Genomic DNA, 25,118 nt, shown 5'->3' with positions numbered 1-25,118 from the left:
TTCTTAGTCTGGTTATGTGTCTCTGAGTTATGACATGGAACAATGAGCCCTAATTCATAAACATACTGGCACTAGTTAATTGGAGTAAGCATGTCTAGTTATTCAGAAATATTAGGAACTATGTGTAATGTGTGTTTGTTAAAAAGAGAACTGTACAGGATCTACTCAGGACTGTGTTAAGCTCAACTGGAAAATAAAGTATACCAAGGCAAAATAATTTTTGTGGTATCCAAGTTCTGTACATTCTTTCTGTATAATTCTTTTTATTGAGTTCAAATGTTACCATAATGCATTCTAAGTTTCTATATACATATATTTGATTCGTAAGTCCTCATATATTGCAATATCTGTGCTATGTTAATATTGTTAAGCAAAGATTATACACATTTTAAACTAAACAGTTAAAATTACTTGAGAAAACATTTATTGCTATTACACAGAATAGGGTATATACAGTATGTGCTTCCTATAAAATGTGTGCCTCCAAACTTAAAATGCTGTTTGAATACAGATTTTAGATTTGATTATTCAATATATTACATATATTAATTTATAGACAGTGAGAGCAGTGAGTGGCATCTTGTGTACATTAGTTCTAAAAATTGCCAACACCAATCAAATAGGGAAATAACAATCCTACGTATGTTTACTCATATGTCTTGATGAATTCATTAGCATTTATCTAGATAGGTTCAAATAAAATTGTCATCTAAATGACATTGTTTACCTCTTAGTATCTCCATAATCTTTGGTATTATCACCTGACCAAAGCATTATTGATGATATTAAGGAACAAATATTTCAATAGTGACTAATTTCAATGGGTTCACATAAACTGGATAACACATATATTCTTTTCATGGAAATATATATATTGTAGATAATATTAACAGTTGCACATTAAAAAAAACTAGGCATAGAATCAACCAGAGACAATTCTGAATTTAAGTTCATGTAGTCCACAGGTGTAAATATTGTTTAACTGACTAGAAACAGGGAGCACAGTTCATCAAAGTTAGTTTATACATAACTAGAAAATTGCCAAGGATAACCATAAAAAGGATGCTAGAAAAAGAAAAAAAATGAATTTCATCAGGAAGGTATGAAATCCAGAAATTCTGGATTACAATTCCATAAATTACGGCTTTTGGAGCAGTGTTTATAAATGTTTTAGTCTACAACAGCTTGTTGACATCATAGACCATAATCTATGGCTGCACTTTCCAATTCCTTATGAAATCATTTAGAAAAATTCACTAAAACAGCTGTGACATTCATCTAGCTGGGTGAATATATATCATCTGTGTACTTAATAGTTTTTTAATTTTTATCTCACCTATTACTTTATAAGTAACTCAAGGTAATGAACATACATAATACTCCTTCCTTCTATTTTTCCCACAACCATCCCATGAGGCGAGTTAGGTTGAGACAGTGACTGGCCCAAGGTCATCCAGTTGGCTTTCATGTCTAAGGTGAACTCAGCCTCCTATCTTCTAGCACCTTAACCACTACACCAAACTGCTCTCTTAAAAGAAAAAAGAAAAAAACTATGGCACATGCTCTGATGCTCATACAGCCCCAGATGGAGGTGCAGATGCTGAGAAACTGTTGCGAACGCTGATTCTAAAACTGGGAATTTGGTAATAGCAATAGCAGTAGACTTATATACCGCTTCATAGGGCTTTCAGCCCTCTCTAAGCGGTTTACAGAGAGTCAGCATATTGCCCCCAACAATCTGGGTCCTCATTTTACCCACCTCGGAAGGATGGAAGGCTGAGTCAACCCTGAGCCGGTGAGATTTGAACCGCTGAACTGCTGATCTAGCAGTAGCCTGCAGTGCTGCATTTAACCACTGCGCCACCTCAGCTCGTAAGGTGCAAAGCACACATTATCAAAAAACTGACTTCAAAGTTCATTTCTAGAGGGACAGAATTCTTCACAGGCAGACTGGCTCTGTCTTGTTACAGCTTCAACTATTATTTTTTAGACACTGAATATATTATCTCCATAAAAATTCTACATAATATTCAATACCCCTTTAATCTAAAATTTAATACTGGCTTTCAAGTGATTAATAAGCTAAAGTGCTATTATATTTCTTCAACAAAAGGAAATCAAAACTCAGAACTTATAAACACACACACACACACTATTTTGTCTCCAAAATACAATTTAATCCACTCCTGTTGATGCCCCCAGGAAATTTGTCTTGTCTTCTTCAGCATCTTTCCCCTGAAGCCAGCCTTTTGTACTTTTCCCTTGAAGATAAGCGTCAAGAAAGTAACAGATTCCAGGTATATCACCTGGAAAGTTGGAAGGAAGTTCTTGTCTTGAGCGAGGAGTAAACATGAAGCCAGGGTGATCCTTTATCAACCTCCAATGAGAATGAAAAGTATTATTACATATTTCAGACATACCCATAGACTCACCAGCATAGTTAGGAGAATAGGAGGGCTATCATCAGTACATACAAGGTAATAGGGTAAGAATTCAAAAGAATCCCAGGAGAGAGAAGGAAGGTTTCAGATTATTGTTACGGTGGTAAGAAATAAGCAGCAAAAGCAAGTACTTGACATGGCAAGCTACTATACCTGTAGGTAGTCGGGCTAACATTTATTTTCCTAGGGAGACTGCAAGACTCAAACTTGTTGGCAAGTGTTACGTTGTTTCCAAATAGGCAGTAACGTGGCATTTTCACACCAACAACACCAGCAAAAACAGAGCCAGAATGTAGTCCTATACGCATCTTTTGCAAGAGAGAAAGAAGAGATATTAAAAATCACATTTATCAAAAATGAAAATATTATTGAATTCTACCTATTTCTATATGTCAGAATAAATTGTGAGCTCAGCTTGGAAGCTGTATTCAGTGGATTCTAATGAATATGAGATACTGAGATAATTCAAATCTATAGTATATATACAAAGATTCAACCATAACCTATAATGAAACATCAAAATCCCTAGTCTCAAACATGTATGTTATCACAATTGCATGTGATAATATAATAATATACTAAGCATTACATACAAAATAGTCTAAGCATTAGATCTCAAAATCAATTTTGAAAAAAAAAAGTTTTCCTGTTTTCATGGCCATCTTCTATTCAAAAGTGCCCAATTTTACAAATTTGGGAAATTTAAAAGCAGGGAAACCAATTATCTGATGCCATTCATCTGTCTTGCTACTGAACTGTGAAAACCTCAAGTTAATATAAAATACAATTCACAACAAATAGATTGATGCATTATTAATATGAACCATTGCTCATATATTAAATTTAATTAATATTACATGAGACAGTAATAACAAAAGAGAGTTCCTTAAAGTAGATGATCCATTGCAATAACATCAGCCATCTCTCCCATTGACAAGTGTGGCTAAATGTCATAACATTAACACACATGAGCGGGAAAAGAAGATGTTAAGGTTTGAGGTTTGGATTTGTTATACATAAACTAGGGTGCTAATTTTATTTGTATTAATGGCATTATTTTAATATCAAACTAAAAGCTTGTTAAGAAGTATGTTCAGGAAACCCAACTATGAGTCTTCAACTGCAAGTACCATGTTTCCCTGAAAATAAGACAGGGTCTTATTTTCTTTTGACCCTCGAAATAAGGGCTTGGCCTTATTTTCAGGGAGGTCTTATTATTTTTCAGATGCAGGAAGCAGCAAGCCCACCAGGCCCACCCTCTCCGTCCCACCACCTGCTTGCCTGCGGCCGCAATGACCCAAGTTTTCCTTGCCTTCACCAGCTCTGCTTGCCGGCCGCGGAACAGCTGACTGTGCTGCTCTGCCCTTGGGAAGGGGGCTCTTCTTGGCAGAACATGCTCGCACGCACGCACGCACCCACGCGCACACACACACACACACACACACACAGAGGTCTCTCACACACACCCTCCCTCTCCAAGGCAGCCACATCCCTTCACTAACTTGCTTTCCAGCTCTATTTTCCACTGCCACGTGCAGGACAAGAAAAGTAGTCTGTGTGATTATGGTAAAAAAAAATACCAGAAAATACCTTCCAACTTCTCGCAAAAAAAAAAATCTCTCAAAAGTTGGAAGTAGTCCCACAAACTACTTTTCTTGCCCTGCACATGGCAGTGGAAAATACAGCAGGAAAGCAGGTTAGTTTAGAGTTTATTTCGAGTTTAGAGTTTATTTCATTTGTATGCCGCCCTTTTCCCTAAGGGGACTCAGGGCGGCTCACAACTCAAAAAGGGAAGGGGGGATACAAACAGTTTAACAAGAACACAAAACTATACATAGTTAAAAGCACAACAATCATTCCATTCGAGATAGGGGCAGCGAATCTTTAGCCCCAGGCCTGTCGGAACAGCCAGGTTTTAAGGGCTATGCGGAAGGCCTGGAGGGTGGTGAGGGTACAAATCTCCATGGGGAGTTCGTTCCAGAGGGTCGGAGCAGCCACAGAGAAGGCCCTCCTCCGGGTAGTCACCAGTCGACACTGGCTGGCGGATGGAATTCGGAGGAGGCCTAGTCTGTGGGATCTAATTGGTCTGGTGGAGGTAATTGGCAGTAGGCGGTCTCTCAAGTACCCAGGTCCAATACCATGAAGGGCTTTATAAGTGACGACTAGCGCCTTGAAGCGTATCCGGAGACCAATAGGCAGCCAGTGCAGCTCGCGGAGGATAGGTGTTACGTGGGTGAACCGAGGTGCACAAACTACTTTTCTTGCCCTGCACGTGGCAGTGGAAAATACAGCAGGAAAGCAGGTTAGTAGAGGGATGTGGCTGCCTTAGGAGAGGGGGAGGGGTTAGGGACCTCTCTCACATACACATAGACAAACACACACATACCATCCTTTCCTTGGGAGCTCTGCACAGACACAGAGGCGGCTTCGGATAGAGCATTTGGGTGATGTGCGTCTACGGGAAGAACAATTGCCAGGAAGGGGGGGGATTTTGCCTCTTATCCAGTTCTCAGTCTGTGCTGAGCTACAAGAACAGGGTAAGAGGAAGGAAAATCCCCCCCGCCCCATTTTCAAGCCGTTTGCAAAAATGCCCCATTCCGAGCCTTCAATGCTGCAATCCTGGAATATGCTGAAGGCTTAGAATGGGGCGTTTTTACAATTTCCTGCACATCAGCAGCAGCGTCTCCTTGCAGGGCTTCTTCTGATGTCCCAGGTGAATTGATTTCCACGCTTTCCTTTCCTATTCCATGGACAGAATTGCCTGCTGTGACTGTCACCGTCAGGTAAGGAAGGCATGAGGCATGTGGGTTGTGTTGCTTGGCCTCCAGCTTCTTTTTGCAGCTGCAATTGGCTGCAAAAGCAACCGGCGCTTGCTGGCGGCAGAGGCCTGAGTGACACCCGCAAATCAGCTGTTTTGTGAATGGAGCAACCCAGCTGATCCGATTAAGGAGCCAAGAAGCCCTGAGATGACCGGGGAAGGGAAGGGCTGCCTCCTGTTCAGGCTAAACCCATCCCTTCACTAGGGCTTATTTTGGGGGGAGGGCTTATATTTTTTGCATGGCCTTATTTTCAAGGACATGTCTTATTTTCGAGGAAACATGGTATCGTGTTTGGGAGAAGATGGATACTATACAGGAAATAATTGAAGTCATGTTCAAATAGCTCGCTAACCTTGATGGATTCTCCATGTGGTGACATCACTTCACTGGACAGCTCCATCATTTTAAGTGCCATTAGTGCAATCTGAATCGCGTGGGTCTCACTTTCTTTATGTAAGCCTCCAGCTACACAATATGCATCTCCAATGGTTTCTACCTAAACATTAAAACGAACGATTTGTAAGATGAGAACATTTACAAAGGAAATCCAAAACACGGTTTGAAATGCTTTCGTCAATCACGAGAGAGCCGAGGTGGCGCAGTGGTTAGAGTGCAGGACTGCAGGCCACTTCAGCTGACTGCTATCTGCATTTCAGCGGTTCTAATCTCACCGGCTCAAGGTTGACTCAGCCTTCCATCCTTCCGAGGTGGGTGAAATGAGGACCCAGACTGTGGGGGCGATATGCTGTGGGGGCGATATGCTGACTCTGTAAACCGCTTAGAGAGGGCTGAAAGCTCTATGGAGCGGTATATAAGTCTAACTGCTATTGCTATTGCTATTTTTTCCCCCAAACCACCTACTATTACATTCTTTTAGTCAAAATACATAGTTCTCTTATGCAATCTATCCACTGGTGAATATTTTTGCATAGCAAAGTCTGATTCATTATTGGTAATTCTTCATTATAAATAAAAATGTTATGTCAAAATATTTACCCTGAATTCTACTTCTTTGAGGCACTATTAGCAGTCCCAAAGCACTTACTCATAGTGTCATTGAGGTCAATATATTAATTTCAAGGTAAATGTAGTAAAGATTGCAGTCTAAAGCATATAATTTCCCATTTTACAGCTAAAGCACCAACTTCTAAGTTACATTATGCTTCCTACTTAATTACAGTTTAGCTGCCGATAAACATTATATATGTTTTAAACCTATTATAATTTTGAATCACAATAGTTCTTCATATCCCATTAACTTCTATTGCAATTATTTCTCTCGGGGAAAACAATTCTTTACCTTGTAGATATCCAGTTCTCCACACTGATAATCAAAGCGAGTGTAGAGCTCATTAAGCATGGTGATAACCTGCATGGGTGAACACTGAGAACAGATTGCAGTGAATCCTACAATGTCAGAAAAAAGCATTGTGACATTATTAAATTTCTTGGCCTGTACAACTTGTCCTTGCCATAGCTGCTGAGCAACTTCCTCGGGGAAAATAGAGCACAAAAGATCAACTGTCTTTTTTTTCTCTTCTTCAAGAGCTTGGTGAGCTTGTTCAAGAGTTGCTTTAAGCTTCCCTAATCTTTTCTTCAATCCATCTTGAGCTCTGGCTTGTTCTCCTATTAAAACAACATCCCTAAGTGCATTATGAATTGGAATATCTGAAAGATATAAGCCACGTCCTGTGAAATCTTCCAGTCTATCCACACAAGGAGATCCCAAGAACAAAATGGCATTAGATTCAATAATGTAAATCATTTGTCCTTTAAGATCCATAACCTAAGTCAAGACAGAAAAATGAAGCAATGAGAGAATTCTGAAGCTACTTAACATATACAACGATAACAAAAAAAATCAACTTATTTACTCTGTGGTATCTGTGGATACATGTGGATGTGGATACATTCCAGGAAAATTGGGTCTGGATTACATTTCCTCCATAAACAGTTCTGTATTTAATAGATTTTGACTTTATGATGCCTATATTCTACCTTCTTTATCTTCTGATAGCTAGTTTATCTAGTTTATCTTCTGATTAAGTTAGTTACAAATGTGCAAGTTTTTCAAAGTGTCTCTAGACTTGCAATTTTCATCAAGATGAATATCATCTATTAATCTGAAGAACCAACCAATGCTTTTCACAAATGCATGCAAGAACATCTCTTACTTTTGGAAAATCTATTGTACTGACTAAAAATGAGCATGCATAGAGGAAAGATGCAGGTTCAAATATTTAACATGTTTCTCTTCTTCATAAATTCACAGTGAAGAGAATTAAGTGGAGAACCTAAAAAGGTGGGGTGGATCATTTACACAAATTAACTGATAGGCTGGGTTCATTCATAATGATAAGTTATAACCTGACTTGTTTTATGGACCATGCCACTAAAGGCTATGAATCATGGCTGGTGGTTTGTTTATTTATAAGATAAGCAAACTGTAGCTCACCACAATACATACAAGTTCAATCATGGTCTCATACCTTAAAAATGAATTTAATGAAGAAATGAAGAAAAAAGATACATCCAATTCTTACCCCAGTTGACTTTTTAAAAACCTTGCCTCCTCGTCTCACTCTTATAGTAAACTGCATGTTCAGCATTGTCATGATCCCGCTAAATGTGCAATTTATTTTAGGAGCCAAAATTTCAAACCACTCTTCAAACTGTGGCTTTGCTTGGAATTCTCTTTTGTTTAATAATCTCCTGATGCCATTGCCAACTTGCAAAATATCCATGGCCTTGTCAAACATGCAATGGAAAGGGAAGGTCTTACAGAACATAGAAGTAGGAATGACAAGAGAAGACTGGGGCTTGCAAGGTGATAGAGATGGCTTTGTGCTTTTGACGTGCACAGAATATAACAAATAAGGTTGATCAATAAACTCGGAACTGTCTTTGCAGAAGCTGGGTGGCATTACCATTATTTCCACCTCCATGTCGTACAAAATGAGAGCTGCTGCTTTAATAATACCAGACAGGATGAGGGTAGTTGGTTTTTTGGGGGAAAAATAGTATACATTTAAAAAATTGGGATCTTTTTCCAAGCACAAAATTGAGACTTCTTCAACTCTGCCCATTTTTTCAGCTTCATGGCAATGGGAGCTCTGCTTCAGAAGAGTACTGAAACTGTTCAAAAAGTCTTTCAGACTCCCCCCAACAACTCCAAGGATGTGTTCATCTTCTTCATAACATATTTTGAACAGCTCTTCGCCAAGTGATTCTCTTAGAACAGTGACTGGAATTCCTGCCGGCATAAAACATTTTGATTACTGATATTGTTCTAAATACAGTCTTTAAATTCCTCCAGTCAGTATGCTTTTGATTTTCAATGTACATTCTCCTTTCATTTCCTTTATCTAACCCTGTTTTCTATTACTGAACGCTTCAGATAAGTAACTATTTTACATCACTCTCTGAAATCAGTTTTTCTCTCCTGAGACCTTATATGGTTGAAGCAACGTATTATTTTTCTTCTTCTGCTCACTTTTTTTGGGGGATAAAAATCTGGTGACCATTTATTATTGGCTTTTGCAGAAGTAATGTAACCACCAACTAGCACATGCACAATGGATGTAATTGCTCTACTAAAAATTACTATTGGTACAAGTGGCAAATGTAAAACGGGTCATAGGTTCTTTAACCCTTTTTAAAATGTAATCTGCTCCTTAGCCATTTGGCCTTCTGAAATGAAAAGGACAGAGATGCAAATGACGAATGAAGTGAAAAATCTAAGGATAAGAAAAAAAAAATAAACTCTCTGATTGCTGCTTTTCTCCTACTAATTCTACAGATTTGGAGTTCTGTCTTTGCAGCTTAACATTTAATTTGAATTTGAGATTATCTGAGATAACATTTAATTTGATGTTTTCTACAGAGAGACACCATCAGAGGAGATCTGCATTCTAATCTTTTATTAAGAGAGCTGTTTGTATGCACATACAGTATATGTGAATAACAAAAAAAAAGATAATAAGAAGTGGAGTGTAAATGTCATACATACATACATACATACATACATACATACATACATACATACATAGCATTGTCAACAATTTCATGCCATGGTATCAGAGTATAAGAGACATAAACTTAGCTGTCAATATTGTTGATTATCTGTCTGTTCAGTTGCATGCCTTCCTTTTGAGAGTAAGACATTTAAAAGGCTCTATGTCATTAGTAGTGTTGGTAGAATTCAGATTATTGGGGATACTAAATAAACTTGTAGTGTTAGCACTTGCTATTCATAAATATATAATTACCAGCCAAATCTGCATTATCAGTGAGTAGCTTTTCAAAATCCTTTTCCTCACACTGTCTGTAAAGGAAGAAAAATACAATTTCAAAACTACAATTGTCTACTAAGACAAAATAAAATGTATATATACATGATTAATAAAATAATAAGTAATGTTACATAGTTTAAAGTATAATCCTCATTCTCATTTTGTTGTTCCATTTATCACAAATTAAATGACCACTGTAGTCATGTATCCATATTCACCCATGAAATTCTGATCAAATCTAAATTTGAAAACTGATAGAACATGCAGCCAAATCAATTTGCTTTTAACTGCAGCACCACAAATAGATCATAACACTTGTTCTGATTATATCAAATTGGCTAGATCGAGAAACAGCCAAAATGTTAAGAAATGATACAATCCAATTGAAGTCTGGCTCTTTGACATTTTCACTAAATATATGTAAACATTTAAGCCAGGGGTGTCAAACTCAATTTCATTGAGGGCCGCATCAGGGTTGTTTTTGACATCCGGGGGCTGGGGTGAGGATGGCCAGCCCGATGTCACTCGTGTTGGGGGCACCTGTGGTAGTCTCAGCGCTCTGCTAGTAAAAACGGGCTCCCAAGCTCCGTTTTTGGCTATGATGGCCTCCTGCAATCCTCTGCCAGCAAAAATGGAGCTTGGGAGGACCACCCGTGACCCTTCTGAGCTTCATTTTGGCTGGCAGAGGCACCACAGGCTGGTCCTTCGTTGTTTACAGGGCGGCCCCATGGACCAGATCTAAGCACCCTGCAGGCCGGATCCAGCACCCAGGCCTTGAGTTTGACACCCCTGTTTTTAAGCTGTCAGTTTTCATGACTCAGGACAGCACAGTTTGAAAGGAAAGGCAAAGGGCACAAGCTATTTTCAAAGTGAAATATTTCAATACTCTAAAAAGAAGGTACAAGTCAAGATTCAGTCTCTTAACCCTGGGTCTTGATGAAAAAGTCAAAATTTTGCGATTAAATTATAGTTCAAATTCTTTGCTATTTAGTACAGAAGAGACTGTTTTATAGATCAGCAGAGATTGAGTCACCGGGCCTGAGCTGCAAAAATCTAGAAGATCACAAGATGGCAACAAAGATCACATTTTATATACATTTTTATTGCCATCTTGTGGTCTTCTCTATATCTGTTGTACTTATTGGATAAATGGGATAGAAACCTTTGCTAACATACAGAAAAATCACCCAGAAATCTGTTAGTTCGATTTCTATTTTCTCCCCATTTTTGTAAAAGAATATAAAGTGTTGCATGTAATAATGTTAAAGCCTTTGTTTAATAATATACATCACTCTACCAACAGCCTATTAAGCGTTACAGTCCAAAATACAGAGAAAGAAAAATATACCATGAAGCTGCAATTAACTTTTACTTTGTAAGTATTAAAACTTAGTCATTATATAATAGGAAATTGAGATTAATGAGGCAGCAATAACTATTAGATAACTATGTCACTCTTTTTGAATTTAAATGATGCAGCTACAGATAACTTACCCCGTTTCTTTTATGTTATTATTGGCTAGGCTTCTTTGAAATGCAAGATACAACTTTTCATACTGAAATGAGAAAAGGTCATATTAAATCAGATTTCAATATGTAATACTGGTGTCAGAGAGAACCTGGTCATTTCAGCAGAAGGAGAGAAGAGGCACAAATGTCATTTAGCTCAGGTGTAAATCCATTCTATATAATTAATAGAAATATATGCTTACCGTATTTTCACCCATATAACCCGCGGGTTATATGCGGTTTTTACATGCACAGCGCCCCCTGCGGGTTATATGCGTGGGCGGGGTATACGGAAAATATTTTACACGATCGGAGGCTTACACGATCGGAGGCTTGCTTCTTTCTCCGTTTCTTCCCCCACCCCGATCTCAGCTGTTTCCTTCTCCTCCGTTCCTTTCCTCTTCCCCAGCGTGCGCAGGCTTCTTTCTCCGTTTCTTCCCCCACCCCGATCTCAGCTGTTTCCTTCTCCTCCGTTCCTTTCCTCTTCCCCAGCGTGCGCAGGCTTCTTTCTCCGTTTCTTCCCCCACCCCGATCTCAGCTGTTTCCTTCTCCTCCGTTCCTTTCCTCTTCCCCAGCGTGCGCAGGCTTCTTTCTCCGTTTCTTCCCCCACCCCGATCTCAGCTGTTTCCTTCTCCTCCGTTCCTTTCCTCTTCCCCAGCGTGCGCAGGCTTCTTTCTCCGTTTCTTCCCCCACCCCGATCTCAGCTGTTTCCTTCTCCTTCGTTCCTTTCCTCTTCCCCAGCGTGCGCAGGCTTCTTTCTCCGTTTCTTCCCCCCCCATCTCAGCTGTTTCCCTTCTCTTTTACTCGTCGCGGGTTATATGCGTGGGCGGGTTATATGCGTGGGCGGGGTATACGGGAAATATTTTACACGATCCGGAAAACCCGCGGGTTATATGCGTGTGCGGGTTATTTGCGTGGGCGGGTTATATGGGTGAAAATACGGTAAACGGGAAGGTCTCTTTCGAAGGATCTGCACATAATGCATGACCTTTTGTCAACCACGGTTTAGGTAGACCAAGAGTAGTTTCTTTACTTTCTTCAAAGACAGGCACAGTGATATTTACATCAGCCAGCAGCAGGAGCATCTCTCAGCTGTGAGTTCTTGTTTAAGATAGAATTCTATCTCATACAAAACAAAACAAAAATGTATGGGTTTTTGGATTGCCATTGAATTCTCACTAACATATCTGTTTTGTTTGCATACTACACAATTGTTTCCAAAATTCTTCATCAAAATGATCATATTTGCATACAGATTATAAATCTACAATTTTATTTTAAGTTACATGTAACGTTCCCGTGGTTCGTCCATGAGGCCAATGTGGAGAAAAGACAGGACACGACCTTTCTCGGGATGGAGCGACCCAGATTGGGGTCTGAGAGCCCCTTTTATTGAGATAGGACAAAGGCAGAAGGAGCAATAGCATGTGAGTAAAAACAGCCTGGAAAAGTACAATTTCTAATCTACTGCTCAGTCTATATATGGTCAAATCCTGGACGTCAATGGTAGGGCACATCTCAGAATGTTATGTTATGCACTATCAGGATGTCATGGCGTTTTAGGAGTTTGTTTTCTCCTGTGTGGTTCAGCGTGGCTCTGCATGCCCGGGATGAACTGGACAATGGGTGACACACACTTACACAAGGAACTATATTAAAACTGTTACATTGAAATAATATGCTCACTAGGAATAGCTGTTATTGCGCTAACATTTTTTAAAAGAAAGAGTGCCTTGTATTTCAGAATTATTCTCTATTACCCCATAGCAATTCAACTCAGAGATTATGGCTTTAAGAGATTTCTCCTTAGCAAATTTCCAGGAGGAATGAAGGGGACTTGTAGGGTATCTAAGCAATTAAACCAGGCCTTTGCACAATGCAAGATATCCAAAGATCATTATGCAGACTCTAGGTATCCTCAATAGACGGTTATCCACACTCTATTATTTTCGGTCCATCGGAATGGCACACTTGAGAAGCTACTATATTTAACATCCATTCCCATTTTCATTATTTATTGCACCAAAATTTTAGATATTTAATGGAAGGACAATAGATATGAAGGAAGATTATGTTGCCTGAAGAAAAATGTTAGTGTTGATTTTAGTATTTTACATTTGAAATGAATACAATATAAATAATATTTCTCCTTATTAAAACAAAATCTAATTAATAATTAGATTAACAATTAACAATTATTAAGAACCAATATATCAAGTATTTTTTATTTCCTCATTCGATTCCACAATTTCTATTTTTTAAAACTCAAATAAAGTAATAAATACAGACATTTATTGGCATTTTCAACTTGATTTAATTCTATTTCAGCTATACTGTATTCTCTACATGATTCTTAGAACAATCTCTGATTGATGTCAATGGACACATACAATCAGATCTGGGGCGTGATTGTTGAAAAAATATTTCCAAGTAGAAAATGGGTAACATAAACTGATTTTCAGCTAGTAGAAAGAAAGGCTAACTTTTAAATATATCTGGATCTATCTAAGAAAACCCACACAACTACGGTCAATTTTAGTCCTATATATCATATAATCAATTCACTAGCATACTGGAATATTTGTCACTCAATGTATATATAAAGTTCTGCAGGTATAACAGAAAACATCTTCATGTCGGAGTCAATATCCCACCATCCATATACATACTAGGTTCCTACTCTACTTCAGTAAAGAATGTAGTACGAAAATACTGAAAAGGAGATTAGAAATGGCAGACTATGCATTTTACATGCTTAAGGTCACATATCTTATGTTCCACTAGATCGGTGGTAGTCAACCTGGTCCCTACCGCCCACTAGTGGGCGTTCCAGCTTTCATGGTGGGCGGTAGGGGTTTTGTCCAATACTGAAGCATGTTCCTTTTTTTTAAATTTAATTGACTAAAAAAAAATGTCATAGCATTATTTAAAAACAATTTCATTAGGTTTTCATAAAATCACCATTACTGTGTAACTGGTGGGCGGTTAGAAAATTTTACTACTAACAGAGATACAAAAGTGGGCGGTAGGTATAAAAAGGTTGACTACCCCTGCACTAGATGATCCCAGACAATGCGATTCAAAAACATATCTGCTTTAAAGATCTGTAATAATTGCTGACAGGGACAGGAAATTAGAGTTGATCCAGATGTTTTAGATAATAATTCCTATATCTTCTGCCACTGACTTTCCTGACTGAAATTTATGTCACTAAAACACAAAATGATCATGGGGCAACAGGTAACTTGATTAATCTAGACCAAAGCAAAAGCACTATCAGATTGATGGATGAATAAGAAAAAAACTGCTTTTCTCTCTAAAAAGTACCCTGAAACATTTTTTCTTATCAATGTATATAATATTTATGTAATATGGATATTATTTACTAAGCAAGATTTTTTTCAAAATATTGTTAAAAATAGATTCGAGAGGCAAATTTAGCGGGGAAAAAGAAATAAAATGCATTTTGCTAAAGCAAAACCCCCACCGCATTAGCAATAGCAATAGCAGTTAGACTTATATACCGCTTCATAGGGCTTTCAGCCCTCTCTAAGCGGTTTACAGAGTCAGCATATTGCCCCCAACAATCCGGGTGTTCATTTTACCCACCTCAGAAGGATGGAAGGCTGAGTCAACCTTGAGCCGGTGAGATTTGAACAGCCGAACTGCAGAACTGCAGTCAGCTGAAGTAGCCTGCAGTGTTGCATTTAACCACTGCGCCACCTCGACTCTAGCTCAGCATATATTGATGCCTCCATGAAGACAAAGTCAAAACTCTAGGAACCCATTTCTATTGCTATAAAAAGAGTGGGCCCTGAAATATATATATATATAAAATAGGTCCATTTAAATTTTGCTGTAATGACAGAACTAATTCTGTACCCTGAGTTTTGCTAGGTTGCTAGCCAGTGTCAACTTTGTTAAGTAACTGATAAATCAAAGTATTATATTTGGGGTATCTGTATCAACATGTTTCCAATAGCCTAGAAAGCTTTAAAAAAAACAACAACAGGATTTTCCAATTGATATTCCAAACAACTTACTTCTGGAGAGATGAGCTTGTAAATGCTCTCAGCCAAAGTATGCAGAAATACTCTGTTCCTGCTGATTTTCCTTTGTGGAAGGTTTCCATGAGGGACTTTCTCTCTGCAGATGGGCAAAGGAGCCTTAGAACTGTTGGGCACTTCAGCACATTCTTCCTCATTTTCATCTGGAATGCAACTTTGGTTGAGCAAGGAGAAAGGGCATTCACCAGTGATTTTCAGCTCTTTCAGTTTTGTGCAGAACATACTGTATCACTGTTATAAAATTTTGTGTATATCTTTATTTTGTGCTTAACGTGCCACCTCCATTAACCAACAACAGAAGAAAAAGCTAACAGCAGGAATTCCTTTGGCAAATTACTTATGACTGTAAAATCAACTTCCAAAATAACTTTCTTTATTAGCCTGCAACAAAAGAAGGGAAAAAGTGAAAGGAGACAAATAGTATTATATTATACTTTGCATTATATTAAAGAACCAGCATAATTTCTCTGTTCTCAGTTTTTGATATCTATTTTTTGGACATCTTATCAAATTACACAGTAATTGATGACATAATAACCTGCAGGCACATGAATTCTTACATTGGTGCAAAAGAAAAAGATATGAAAACCTAGTTTTTTCACTGGGTTGCCAAGAAACAGAGAGATATTTCTGGAACAATGAAGCAGAATCAAACAAGTTGAATCAATTTGGGCAACAATATGGGAAAAAGAGTTCTGAAGAAAGTCAATTGTATAATACTTTAATTGTTTTATATATCATATATCAAATGGGTAGACTTTTATTGCTTCCTAAGGCAATTTTTTTTAACTGATTATGGACTGGATGCAGGTTGGGAACAAAATTTACATGATAAAACATGATGGTCTGTGGGAAGCTATCTGCCTTGCTTACAACAATCTTCATATTGATTGCTGTAATATTATTTATATTTTCTTGGTGCTTTCCATTTAAATTAGAAAGATAAAGTTCTTTAGCTGGTATCATCATATCCTGATTGTAAAAGGCAGCATTTGCCTCCCCATAATTAACCTGGGTTAGATAATTGCGGAAAAGTCAAAATGAACAATTTACAAATCTATGTCATATCATAAAATATACATCTAGTCTACAAACAGTTCACCCGGCACTAATTTGAGTCAACTACAATATATAATAGAAGCCATTTCTGAATTCAGGATGAAGGAAAGATATGCTGTTGACTGAATTAGATTGGAATTCTATAGTGACTTCCCAAGATCCATATATGAACTTTTATTTTTCTTGTCCTCAAAAACAATCTGATTATTTGCCTCCAGCACTCTCTCAGAGGAAAAGCTACAATAAAGAAATAGAACTAAAATTATTGCTATGAGCTAGTGTGAAGTGTGTTGCTATGGAAAGGAAAAAACCACCCAGTCATACATACATACATACCAGTGGTGGGTTTCAAAAATTGTTCGAACCCACTCTGTGGGTGTGGCCTCCATTGTGGGAGTGGCTTGGCACCCATGTGACCGGATGGGAGCGGCTTGCCGCCCATGTGACCAGATATGAAATTATGAATTAGTACTTAGGTCGGTCCAAGTAGCTATTCAGAAACTCTGGCATTGAAGCATGCAAGTCTTAAAGCTGTCAAGTTACAAGATCCTTGCACCCTTAACCCTTTAGAAAAAAAAAACTAGGGGTCTTCAAACCTGACAGCTTTAAGACTTGTGCACTTCAACTCCCAGAATTCCTCCTCCAGTCACGTTGGCTCAGGAACTCTGGCACTGAAGCATGCAAGTCTTAAAGCTGTCAAGTTACAAGATCCTTGCACCCCTAACCCTTTAGCAGTGGTGGGTTTCAAAAATTTTTGGAACCTCTTCTGTAGGTGTGGCCTGCTTTCCGGGTCTACTGGTGGAACCTCTTCTAACTGGTCCGGTAGATTTGACGAACCAGTTCTACCGAATAGGTACGAACTGGTAGGAACCCACCTCTGATACATACGTACGTATGTACATAGATCCCCAACTTTAATCAATCGGGAATTAACCTCTGTCACAGCAATGAAATAAACTTGTACTTTGAGGGGGAAGAATAGATGGCTCAGAAAATTGATGATAATTGCCAAAGGCATGTGGAAGTTTCCTTACAGACAACTGAAGCATACTAGACAGAAAATTATTTTTGCCCAGCTCTGCCTCCAAAGGTCATTACTGTGGTTCCATCAGCATTTAAAAATGATTAGTTTATATGCATCTCTGCAGTTTAGTAAGAGATTTTGTAGTACCACAGGGCAGTTGACTAGGGCACCACCCGTACAACTGCATGATGCGGCAATCTGTGGTGTTGAAAAGTAATGAACCAGACTTCAAAATAATGTGCAATAACAGAAAACATATGAAATTAATTGTAACTTTGTTGACATATATCTGAACAACTAAGTATTCTTTTTACATAGATAGAAATGTCAACTTAATTAAATGTATATATAAACAGATTGCAGTTTGGAATATTAGACATTAAAGCCTAGAGATGCTGAAACTCAAGCCTTAGCAACTCAATGAGCAAGCAGTTACTAAGAAATTGAGGAATATTTACTGTCTAAAAGAGGGATGTCCCTCAATTTTAGTTTAAAGACCTGTTTAGAAGTCAGGGCTTCATAAAAGTTAGTATTATCACAGAAGGTTTTGGCATTTAGTGTCTTTCCAATTGGATCTTCCTGTAAACATAGTGATTTATTTGATCCTTTAATACTTTGACATTTGAAGTCCAATTTATTGGAATTAAATCCAAAGTCATTAGGAATGTATCAAACTGACTACAAAGGAATATTCTAAAGCAGCGTAATATTTTAATTAAAACACACAATGCAATACAATATTTGATATTTAAAAGAGATGCTAATATGCTCTCATTCAATACCTGGATTTTATGATATAATACACTTAAAAATATACCTAGTACTATTACTTTATTAACAATGGGAAACATCTTTATTTTAATACTAACATTTTAAAGCATGAATTTTTATAGAAAGCAGGGTTCTTGCTTTCTGAATAATTTTTTTTTTTAAAAAAGCAGAGGGCAACTATAAATGGAGCTTTGATTACATGTTTCAAAACCCTCAGTTTTAGTTCAAACCTTAAGAACAGTGACACAGGGAAAGGAAATCATAATAAAACCTCTGGGTTACTAGAAGACAGATCATATGACAACATGGATAAATAATTAGCATTTCTCTTCTAGGAGCCATAGCTCAAATCTATTTATTAGCCATAACTATTTTTAATTAAAAAGGAAATGGGTCCTATCATAAATGAACAATATTTGGTATACTTTGGCACATAGCTAGTTTAGGAGCAGTTTGTTACCATTAAATGTTACACTTAGTCACAAAATCAATAGCCAAAGTTGAAATTTGTAACAGGAAAACAAACAAAACTTGGGTGCAATTCCAAACCAAAGCAGTCATTTTAATGCCTTTAAGTGCCCTAGTTTCACACAAGACTGTTTACTGATATCAGCTACAGGAAGTAGAAACAAAACCTTGCAGGATGCCAAATTAGTTTCTTAATTTTGTTCTAAGTTTTTATGTTATATTAAAAACCTTATAGACAATATAAATATTTAGCCTCATTTATTTACACTCTTGCAGCATATTTGTCAGTTCCACCATTGTATTCCGGTGTTCTGCCATTGTGCTGTGGGGGAAGGGAGTTTGGCATGCGTGGGATTTTTCCTCTTCTGCTGCACACTTGGGAATTAGGGAGGGGGGGAACTATCTTTGGAGATGGGACAGACTCCTTCCAAGTCAATTTTTGCCAGGGTCCTAGGCCATCGTGCCCCTAGTGTGAACTGTTATCTGCCCAGCAGTTCATCAAAGTGACTAGGCTCCTTAAACATTTTCATAGCCAATATCCAAATAAAGCTAACTAAGTTATTTTTACCTCTTTTCTCTCTTCGTTTATTTTTTTCTTTTCTGTAGGACTAACCTCGCTGTTCAGGGGGACAGTATATTAGGTCCACCATTGTATTCTGCTGTTCTGCCATTGTGCTGGGTTTCTACATGTTTAAAGTTCATCTGTGAATTGATAGATTTTAAATATGGACGGGTTAAATTGAGAGGCTAATAATTCAGCATATATGAACAGTCAATGCTACTTTTCTAATTTTCAATTTATGTCATTTTTGCAAATATAATTATTTATTTTTCATAGTTTCCATTCTCATATGTTTCTCTTTATTATTTTTATACATGTAATAGCAATAGCAATAGCAGTTAGACTTATATACCGCTTCATAGGGCTTTCAGTCCTCTCTAAGCGGTTTACAGAGTCAGCATATTGCCCCCAACAACAATCCGGGTCCTCATTTTACCCACCTCAGAAGGATGGAAGGCTGAGTCAACCCTGAGCCGGTGAGATTTGAACAGCCAAACTGCAGAACTGCAGTCAGCTGAAGTAGCCTGCAGTGCTGCATTTAACCACGCCAAGAATTGTGTTGAGTTATATGGGCTTCTTGTTGACTTTAAAACAAAATTGTTCCAAGCTATCTTTACTTAGCTGGAAGAGCCTTCTTTTGTGACACCTGGGCCTATTTTCATTCAGAATCTGGTCAGGCCACAAGAGACTTTCCAGTGGTACCAGCATAAAAGAAAGTAATACAAAAATGGAAGGCCCTGGCTGGTAGTAATAGTGCAGAATGCGGTGGTCAGGTAGATAGTGGGTAGGCAGCCAAAAGGCAGTCATAAAGATTGGCCCATGTGAGACCAAATTTGTTTCACATGATTGCAGAGGTGCAACAGCTAGAACTTTGAGGACTAGTCATAAGTCACTTAATTCAGTGCCTTTGTAATTTCAAACAGTGACTGAATGAATGGATGTTTAAAAGGACTACCTGTATTAAGTTATGCTAAGATTATTTTTAAGGGATGCAATCTAAAATTCAAGAATGATTAATGTGCAGTCAGGATAAATTGTTTCACATGAGGTTATTTGGGGATACAAAACATGTCTTTCTCTCATTACTTGTATATATTTTCCATGAAAAATGTGAAACAAGGCTTATTTACATACATTCATGCATACCTGAATTCTGTGTACAGATAGTCCTCAACCACTTACAACCACAATGAAGCCTAAAATGTCCATTGCTAAGCAAGATAGTTAAATTTGCTTTGTTTTACAATGTTTCTTGCCATAGTTGGTAAATGAATCACTGCAGTTAAAATAGTAATGGTTGTTAAGTGCTGTTTATTTGTTTGTTTGTTTAATTTGTATGCCGCCCCACTCCCGAGGGACTCGGGGCGGCTAACAACCAAAGGTGGGAAGGGGGTACAAATAAGACAAAAGAAAAAACAGATTAAAAAACAACAGTCACAACATTTCAAGTGGGGCTGGGAACTCATCAGCCCCAGGCCTGCCGGAACAACCAGGTCTTCGTGGCTTTGCAGAAAGCCTGGAGGATGGTGAGGGTCCGGATCTCCACGGGGAGATCGTTCCAGAGTGAATCTGGCTCCCCCCTCTTGGTTGTCAGAAGGTAACAAAAGGTGATCACATGGTCTGGGACACTGCAACTGTCATTAATACATGCGAGTTGCAAAGGTCCAAACTTTTATTACATGACTGTGGGGATACTGCAACAGTTATAAGTGTGAAAAACAGTTGTACGTCACTTTTTTCAGTGATATTATAACTTCGAACTGTCACTAAACAAAGAGTTGTACAAAAAAGAACAGTTGTAAGTTGAAGACTACCTGTATATAATTGCATTTATTTTTAACATGCTGATTTTTTACATTAATATGTCATAGAAGAGGACTTAGATATTTGTTATTCGACATCTACAGTATTTGCAGTGCATTCTTTAGAGAATGCATGCAAGGCCACATCTCATCCAACTTCCCATTATTTTCCAAGTCTATTAATGACGGGAATTAGCCTTACGAAAAATTAATTTCACTAAGACTGACTTCCAAGCGAACTACCTCGGAATGTTGTGAGTTTTGACAGTTCTGTGATTTAAGGTAATGCCCTCCAAGGAATTCTGAATAATAAAAGTTAACTGCTTTGTTACTGTTTAAGGAGGAAGAATTTGTGATTATATAAAATGGTATTACAGTGCATGAAAGGGAGAAAGATAAATGGAAAAAAGAAAATGCTCCTCCTGGCTTTAAATACCAATGAAAGAAATTATGGTACAGCAGAAACAAGGCATACTTTGTGCATATATTTTCCACTGCAGTGGAATTCAGACAATTCAAAGAAAGGTCTCCTTTGTCTGATTTTACTGATTTCAGATAATGATCCCATTGGATGATCAGCTATCTCATCTTTCTGCCCCGCATCCAATTCTGTAGTCTCCTGTCTGACCCGACTGACAAAATGTAATGAGACACAATCTTAGCACCATAATCAAATACAGCACAGAGATGACCACAAATTAATGCAGTGAAGAATTAAATGTCCACAAATTCAGAAACACTGATAAAACTCTGGAGTTAGTTACTTTATTCATCCAGTGAAAAATACTGCTGCATCTCTAAGTAAGAATATCAAATTTGGACATTGTAAAATAAAATTTCAGCAATCTTTTTAGCTCAGTGATATATTTATTAACAATATTATCCATTCTTGTTCTCCAGTGTCTATTTAATTGAACTTGATTTTGTTACTCCTTTAAAATTTTATGAAAGGCTCCTTGTTATAACCTTACAATTTGACATATTGTTCTGGTGTAACAAAGCAAGTCTATTTCATCAAGATGAAAGGTATTATTTTCTCCACTAGCCTTGCAATGCCTGTCGAAAGGGAGTTATGAATAACATGCATATAATAAATGACAAGGTAGCAAATCATAAGGAAATACAATAAAGTTGCAAAGGTTCTTATAGTGTATTAAAATGTTGGAAGCATTGTAGCACATGCTTTTGTATTATCAATTTTAAATGCATTTAGTAGAGTAAACTTGTAGTTATGTCACAATAAATTTTCTAATTCTTCAGTTGCATCTAAATTCCAACCAATAATGAAATTTTAAAAAGTAAAAAAATGATTAAAAATCAGAAACAAATACATAATGCTTAGCTTTCATTTTCCCTTCCCCCAATAAATTGAATTAAAAATTTAAACAGCAAACATAGCACTGAAACCCTTGCTACACATAAACATCTAGGCAAAATATTGCAATCTGATGTCAAACCAAATGTTTCAATGTTTGGTTGACATCAAAACAAATGATGTCAACCAAAATGTTTCTAACTAATACATGGCTTACAAAGGCCTTTCAGAGGACAACATCCTATTGTAATAAATTCATAATGAACCTAATAGGCATAGCAAATTGTAATCAATTATTTTCTAAGCTTACGGAAAACAATATAATTATGACTATAAAATCATTTGTAAACAAATGAAATCAAGGTATAATAGAAAACAAATCGTTTTTTCTAAAATCCAACTATTTTTGTAGTTATTCATTCCACCAATCAAAGCTTGAAATAAGCTTTTTTAAGAACTAACAAATCAAAGATTAATTTTGCACATCAACAAAAATTATCTAATATTCTACTAAAAATAGTTCTCAGTGACTAATAAAATGATAGACAATTTTTTAAAACATAAGTAAAATGTAAAAAGTATATTAAAATATGAGAAAGCATAAAACAATCTTTAAAATATTTTAAAGTACCTAACCTGTTCTGTTTATTTAGATACATCTTGTGCTGCAATATATTTGGAGCCAAAATATTTAGAAATAGGTGTCTCTATGGCTGCAAGCTATTGTTTCCACTATTCATTAAAATCACCAATGATCCATCAACTAAAAATAGTGCAGCCTCAGTTGGTCTTTTCTTGTAATAGTTGTTTGATGAACAAAATTCCAAAAAGGAACCTTTTCACAAAAGAAAAGATACTGATAGCCTTCAAAGCTTTGGAATTTCCTTTTGCTGGAAGACAGGTGCCTGATAGAATACCCCTATTTTCCCCGAGAGAAAGATTTTTCTGGGAAATTGATTTCCTTTTCATTTCACAATACTATGTGATTGATTTTAATTTTTTTATCTTGTTAAAATGTCTCATTAAATGGCATTCATATATTGCAGATGTTAATTGTTAATATGTATTTATTTACCTATGCTACATCTAAAAAGGCAGTTTAGGGAAAATGGACCCAATTCTTATCCAGCCATTCAGCTCAGCAGATGACCTGGCTGGTCAATACCCTGCAGCCTAATCCACCAGTTTATTACAAGAATAAAAGGGACAAGGCAAATCTTGTAAATCCTCCTAAATTCAGAGGCAGGCTAGGATAAAAAAAGGGATCAGTCAATAAGTGAACTAAAACATTTAGTACTACGTGGGAATCAGTCTTATGAGTTGGGCAACAAAGTCTTCATCGAGGGGAAGCCACTTTTAGAGGCACAGATACAGTTCAGGGCTCACTAAAACCCTCAAACTTCAAGGAAAGCCAGAGAGGGTTGCGGGCTGCAGCCTCGGCGGTAACCTTCCCACCAAGTTAGAAGGGGCTCTGACTCGCCCGTTCCCACGAACTTGCCTGCCCCGCTGCCGGTTCCTGGAAGCCCCTGACCTCGAGGCCTCGTTCCCGGCCCGTTTCCCCTTCGGCTGCGCAATCCGTGGGAAAAACCAGAGGCGCGCTGGAAGGGGAGGCGGGACACTGGGGGGGGGGGGGGGATTTTGCGGCGGTTGGGGATCGAGAGCGGCTGGCAGAATGGGCGACCGGATGCGGCGGAGGGAAATCGCGACAACTCCTTCCAAGAAACGGGGTGGCGGCGGAGGAGGAGGGGTGGGGTGGGGGGGCTCTAGCTACGCTGCCACCTGTAACTGCAACTCGAAGAAGCCATTGCTGCTACTTCGGGGAACACTCTCGGCTGGGATGGAAGGGCATCCCCCTCCCCCTCCCCCCCAAAAAAGACGTGGAAGAAAACGTCGGTGGGATTTACAGAGGCAAAATGAAGAACATCCCCCACAACCTCCTTCCATCCCTTTCTCCCTTTGGCATCCCTTTCGTGGATGATGCCGGGGGAAGTCATTCCAGTGAAGCCAACCATTCAACTGGAAACGAGGAAGAAGATGGGAGGCGAGGCCAGCAGTGGAAACGAAAAGGCGCCACTGACTTATCCAAGCGAGGCTGCAAAAGAGCGAACGAAGATAGGACGGCAATAGCAATAGCAATAGCAGTTAGACTTATATACCGCTTCATAGGGCTTTTCAGCCCTCTCTAAGCGGTTTACAGAGTCAGCATATCGCCCCCAACAACAATCCGGGTCCTCATTTTACCCACCTCGGAAGGATGGGAGGCTGAGTCAACCTTGAGCCGGTGAGATTCGAACCGCTGAACTGCAGATAACAGTCAGCTGAAGTGGCCTGCAGTGCTGCGCCCTAACCACTGTGCCACCTCGGCTCTCGCAGCTTCCGCGCGAGCAGTTTTATCCCCTTCCCCCCGCACGGCACCTCGAGCGCGGTCCAGCAAACCCTTCCCGGGCTACGCTTGCGCTTTTCTTCGCTAGAAACTAGGCTGGCGAGCGCAGTCACCTGTAAATATCGCCCTGGGAGCAGAGAGAGAGAGAGACATTCCAGGCGAAGGGACAGTTTAGCGGTCGGTCTGAGCGCTCCACGCTTCGTCTATTCTCTGCCGCCGCCGCCCAGCCGTGATCTTCGAAGGGCGGCGAGGGGAAGAAGTCGCAGTCGCGCTCCCCCAGCCTTTTCCCAACCTAATTCATGTTCAAAACGTGCGTTTTGGGGGCAGCTGGCTTCAGCAGCCGCTCCTTCTGGCTCCTCCCCAGCGGCTGTCTGCGAGCGAGGAGGCGACGTGTGTGTGTGTGTGTGTGTGTGTGTTTGTGTCCAATCAGCAAGCGCCTAAACTAGCACTCAAGCGGCGGAAGAGAGAGCGGGTGCGGGAAAAGCCGCACCAAAAAGAGAGGAGGAGGGAGGAGAAAGTCTTGGCTTCGCCAGCATAAGCGGCTCTCCGCAGGATCCCCGTTAGACCCTTCGAGTGGTAGCCAGACGGAGTAAAAGCCTTGATGAT

The 25,118-nt window shown here is 38.7% G+C and overlaps 1 protein-coding gene across 1 annotated transcript; it reads right to left on the bottom strand.

Moving 5' to 3' along the window:
* Positions 1 to 234: 234 nt before the first annotated feature.
* On the bottom strand, positions 235 to 24,895 carry GUCY1A1 (guanylate cyclase 1 soluble subunit alpha 1). The gene is made up of 9 exons (XM_087724649.1): positions 24,626 to 24,895; positions 15,105 to 15,509; positions 11,047 to 11,108; positions 9,529 to 9,584; positions 7,804 to 8,513; positions 6,561 to 7,046; positions 5,613 to 5,756; positions 2,595 to 2,749; positions 235 to 2,377 (listed from the first exon to the last, which is right to left on the bottom strand). Exons 2-9 carry the CDS (start codon positions 15,348 to 15,350, stop codon positions 2,176 to 2,178), a joined length of 2,061 nt encoding a protein of 686 aa, XP_087580775.1. The 5' UTR covers positions 15,351 to 15,509; positions 24,626 to 24,895; the 3' UTR covers positions 235 to 2,175.
* Between the last annotated feature and the right edge of the window lie 223 nt (positions 24,896 to 25,118).

Source organism: Thamnophis sirtalis, unplaced genomic scaffold, assembly GCF_051295495.1.
Source record: "Thamnophis sirtalis isolate CommonGarterSnake01/CBP01778 unplaced genomic scaffold, rThaSir2_p1.2 scaffold_10, whole genome shotgun sequence".
Lineage (NCBI taxonomy): Eukaryota > Metazoa > Chordata > Lepidosauria > Squamata > Natricidae > Thamnophis > Thamnophis sirtalis.
The sequence above is the reverse complement of the archived record's forward strand: the minus strand, read 5'-3'. Positions and strand labels throughout refer to the sequence as shown.

Excerpts from the sequence above, each read along its gene's own strand:
- GUCY1A1 (XM_087724649.1), bottom strand. The coding sequence starts at position 15,350 with ATGTTCTGCACAAAACTGAAAGAGCTGAAAATCACTGGTGAATGCCCT. Across the intron at positions 11,109-15,104 it reads ACAAGCTCATCTCTCCAGAA|TATGAAAAGTTGTATCTTGC; the intron begins GTAAGTTGTTTG and ends TTCTCATTTCAG. Across the intron at positions 2,378-2,594 it reads GTTAGCCCGACTACCTACAG|GTTGATAAAGGATCACCCTG; the intron begins GTATAGTAGCTT and ends TTCTCATTGGAG.